Source organism: Apteryx rowi, unplaced genomic scaffold (genome assembly GCF_003343035.1).
Source record: "Apteryx rowi isolate R43461 unplaced genomic scaffold, aptRow1 scaffold_877, whole genome shotgun sequence".
NCBI lineage: Eukaryota > Metazoa > Chordata > Aves > Apterygiformes > Apterygidae > Apteryx > Apteryx rowi.
Window position 1 is genome coordinate 13018 of NW_020451179.1, and position 4635 is coordinate 17652.

Here is a 4635-nt window from a genome sequence, read left to right on the forward strand (position 1 = left end):
TAGGGTTCTCTGTGTTTTCCTCTATCAGCCATGATGGCATGACACAAATATTAACATGACTCCTGCAGTTCTCCAAAAACTGAATGATCTGAATTGGCTTTTGGGAGAATATATAAATGAACAGAGGCGGTCTCTGCATGTTGGACTAGCACTGGGTTAAAATGCCTAATGCTACTTCCTGCTAATATGGAAATGAAGTACATCTGTGCTTCTAGAGCTGAAAACCTGGCACTCGAGCCCAGGTTTTCCTGATGTAGTTAAATTACCTAGACATTATAAAAGGAAGTCTCCATATTATATCATACCCTGTGCATCAATTTCTGCTTCTATCTTCCTGTTTTGATGCAGGAAACTTAATACTCTAGCTCATTTAGTCATCCATTTCTGACCAAGTAGAAAGCCAGATTAAAAAGCTTGACCTTCCTGCACCATTGCAACACACAGTTCTCTGCAGGTATAAAAAAATAAAAGGCCTACCTGAGAGCTCCTTATGCTCTTGAATTTGGCAGACAATGCAACAAATAATGAAAATAAGCAAGCACTATATTCAAAAGATCAGCATGATTGTCCACTCCCTTTCCTGAATGGTATTTGGACTTGCAAACAGTTAAAGCAGTATGGACCCTACTAGATAATATTGTGCAAACCAAATAGAAGTATTGTGCTACCCACCGTTACACTATGGACCCATGGGAAAGAATGGGAAGAGCAGAAAAGTAAAAGAAGGAGATACTGCTCAAGGATATGAGATTGTTTTTGCTTGGAAAGAGGTCATTCCAATCTATCATTTTTTAAATGGAAAGCAGGAGGGAAGAAGAGGGGACACTAAGGTAACAACTGAGAAGAGTTGTAGCAGCCATCCTTAAAAGAGAAATACACATCAAGGGGATTTCTGCCCAACATAAACAGTAAAGCCAAGGGATTACTAATCCTGGGGAGTGTTTCTGGAGATCATTCATCCTCTTTGTATCTCATTAAACTAACACCTTGTCGTACAAGTTAAACAACTGGTGATTCAGAGGCAGCTCACTCAGTAATAAACGAGGACAGCAGAAGCATACCTTGTATGTAGAGAAGTTTCCTAAACACAGGCAGAAATAGTGCAGGCCAAGATACAGGAGCACTGGTGGAGCATTAGAAGCAGGACACTTAGGAATGGAATAGCAAGGGAGAAGGAATAAGAGGCATAGAGTGAGGCAAATCTCTGGCTAAAATAACTGGAGCCTGCCACAGAAGGGGGAAATATCTCTGAAGGCCTCAGCAGAAAGTGGTACCTCAGGAGCAGGGCAGATGACATGCCTAAATATTCTTGAAAATATCTCTTTACAAGAACAGCAGTTGAGTTTAGCCAAAACAGGATGCGGTTTGACATTTACTCAAAAAAACATTTTGAGAACTTATCAGCATCTCTTACCACAGCACCATCCCAGCTGCCCAGGATGAGGCACAGGGAGCAGTTATCTGCCTACCGCATCATGGTTGGACAGAAGTAGTGACACATACGCCCTTTATGAAAGCTGGTGGGGGTTTTTTGTCTCATGTTATCACACAATCTTCTTGTTTCTGAAGTCTGCAGATGGTTTCTGCATGTGCAGCTGCTGCTTCTGTTGTATCACACACAAAAAAATAAAGACTTGTGGGTTTTTGTAGGTTGCTGACCTGCTTTCAAAAAAAAAAAAAAATTCTACATCTCTCAAAACAACAAAGGAAGATGAAAAAATCATAGACTCATAGAAAAATTTAGATGGGAAGGGACTTCTGGAGGTCTCTAGATCCAAATTCCTGCTCAAAACAGAGCTAGCTCCAAAGCCAGATCAACCTGCTCAGGGCCTTGTCCAGGCAACTTCATATCTTCAAGTGCAGAGACTTGACAGCCTCTCTGAACACCTGTTCCAGTGCTGAACCAGCCTTAGGGGAAGCATTTTTTCCTCATATCTACTCAGAATTTCCTTTGCTGCAGCTTTTTCTCATTGTCCTTTCACTGTGCTCCTCCAAGACTCTGGCTCTGCTTAGGCAGAAAGTGTGGAAATTGAAGATAGTATTCCATATACAGTCTCACAAGTGGTTCATCTTGCTAACTATATTCTTGCTAATGCATCCCAAAATGTAGTTAACTTTCATTGCTGAAAGGACTTGCTGCTATCCCTGTTCAATTGTTGAGCAGCAGGTCCTCCAGCCAGGTCATTTTCTGCAAAGCTGCTCCCTGACCAGTCAGTTGGTATTTAAATGACTCAGATAAACACTCTATCACCTTTTACCCAGAGGATGTTCTTGTAATCCAATAGGTCTTTTCCCAATGAAGAAATGCTGCCTGATAATCAAGCTTGAAATTTTCCCTAGAATTTCAGCATGATTATCATGCATGTTTGGTCAAACAGAGTGAAAGCTGTGCTTAATATTATGTTTAATAGATACTTCTTTGCCCTACAGCACCTACAATATAATTTGACATAGTTCAGATTGAGATAAGAATAATCTCAAAATGTGGATGCTCTGTCTGCAATTATGTAACAGTTACGCTCTACATCCTTTTTTAAACCTTCCCAAAAACCTCTGACTTTTTGGAAACAGATGATTCTTCTTATTTATTTCATAAAAAACAGATTACACTAGTGACCTTTACATTGCATTGCAAAGACTTTGTTTGATGTTTTCTTGCTGTGTTAGAATTTAGGATAATTTGTTACACACACTATGGAATGCTTACACTGAAGAGTACCTCATGCTATGACTAATCCCACTGCATCAATGATACTACTTGGAATAATGGTGGTGCTTTAGGCTCCTTAACTGAAAAGACACTGGTAGGTCTTTGTGTATGAGAGACATAAGACTCTTCATGATGAGTCTGAAATATTTCATCAGGGAGCGATCATATAGTAAATATAATTACATTAACATCCTGCTTGTTCACCCCTCTATTTTTTGTCTTCAAAATATGAGTGCTCTCTGGGGCAATGTTCATATTAGGGCTTAACTCAAAGTCAAAAAGAACTTGGAGACTTTGAAAGAGGAACATCATAAAGGTACCCAGGATAAACAATGCAAGAGCTCATCCACAGAGAGAAGGAATAAAACAAATTAATATATACTATGTTGTTGCCTATTAGGCTGTGAGGGAGGTATGAGGAGGAAGCATACAGGAATAGATATGACTCATGGAGGTACGTGCTTCACTCTTTAGCCAGAAGTAAACTAGATGGTCAGAGCAATTACTGAAAAATTTGAAATCTACATGTTATTTTTCTTGAATGTGAATTGTTGTTTACTGTTCTTGAGTTGCATACTACTTTATACCATCTCGCTTTTCTCTTTATTTTCTCCATACACATGTAACTTATCAGGACTGTGGCTATGCACTTGCAGACCAGGGTAATGGCTGCTGTTTCGTTATTTTAAGCCAATCTGTAGAGTCCTAGTTCTAATAAGCTTTTTTTTTTTCTTATATCATCTTTTCTACAGGCCTCTTCTCATTATTGTTGATAGACTTCTGAGTTTTATAAACACATTGATTTCTTGTGGTTGGGTAACCTTTCCAAGAACAGCGAAAAGTATTGTGGCTTTCACTGCTTGGTAATATTTAGACAGGAATGAGAGTGCACATACAAGTCACTAGTTCCAAAGTATTTCAGACTTACGCACATGCATATTTGAATTAACTGTTCTGTATCAGGTAAGCAAATGGTTTTGGGGGGAATCATTTGTTGTGTGGAGTTTGCAGCTTCCATATCCCTTATGTCAGCATTTAAATAACAATCTGTAATAATTGTTCTGATGGGATATAGAATCAATGACTGATCAGGAAACAGGAGATCGGCAAATAACTCGCAATTCAAGAGCCTACTTTGCCTGTCTTGCTCCAACTCCTCAGCAATATTTGGCTTGTATATAGGCTATTGTCATGCATACTCTTTTCCTGCTGAGGAACTGAGAGATACTCTCTTCTGAGGGAAGGATAGAGGTTTATGTAAAAGCAAGTGACTTTGAAGTGTTGTGTCCAAACTACTGGCACAGAAATAGATAGCTGAATGGTTCATCTTCGCAGATACAATATCCAAATAGAAGTCTGTGAGGTTTAACCGTTTAGCTTCATATCCACTGTGAATATCACCCTCTTGTTCCTGATTTACAGTAATGGAATAATAGACCAGTTGCAGGCCCTTCCCTGGCTGCTGTATATACCAGGACATATAATTGTGGTTATCATTTTGAATGCATGTCAGAGTAGCTTTCTCATCTTCTTTCAGTACCAGACCTGAGGTTTGGGTGATTTTAGCTCCTATGAGACAAAGCAAAACAAATAAACACAATAAAACAAATAAGCTACATTCTCCAAGCAGCAGAACAGATCAAATGGCTCAGCTGATGCCTTACTTGCTCCCAGAAAGAACATGGCCACACACCAGGTTGTCCACCTCTCCATTTCTGTCTCAGTGAGCCTACCCCTACAGGGAACTTCTGTAAGTCCGTTCTGCATGTTTCTTTAAAACCAATAGCACAGACCTCTGCAACAGCTAAATCTATGCTGAAAAACAAGCTTCTTCCTGCATAAAGTTTCAAAAAAAACCTCTTTGTTTGAAGTGTAGCTGTTCAAAACCTACAGGAAGTTTCAAACTGACTCAGGTGGAAATTTTT

At 39.4% G+C, this 4635-nt stretch overlaps 1 gene segment (V, D, J or C); it reads right to left on the reverse strand.

Moving 5' to 3' along the window:
• Positions 1-3899: 3899 nt before the first annotated feature.
• On the reverse strand, positions 3900-4423 carry LOC112977881. The segment is given in 2 exon segments: positions 3900-4279; positions 4375-4423. Coding segments are annotated over 2 exon segments (429 nt in total).
• Positions 4424-4635: the final 212 nt, after the last annotated feature.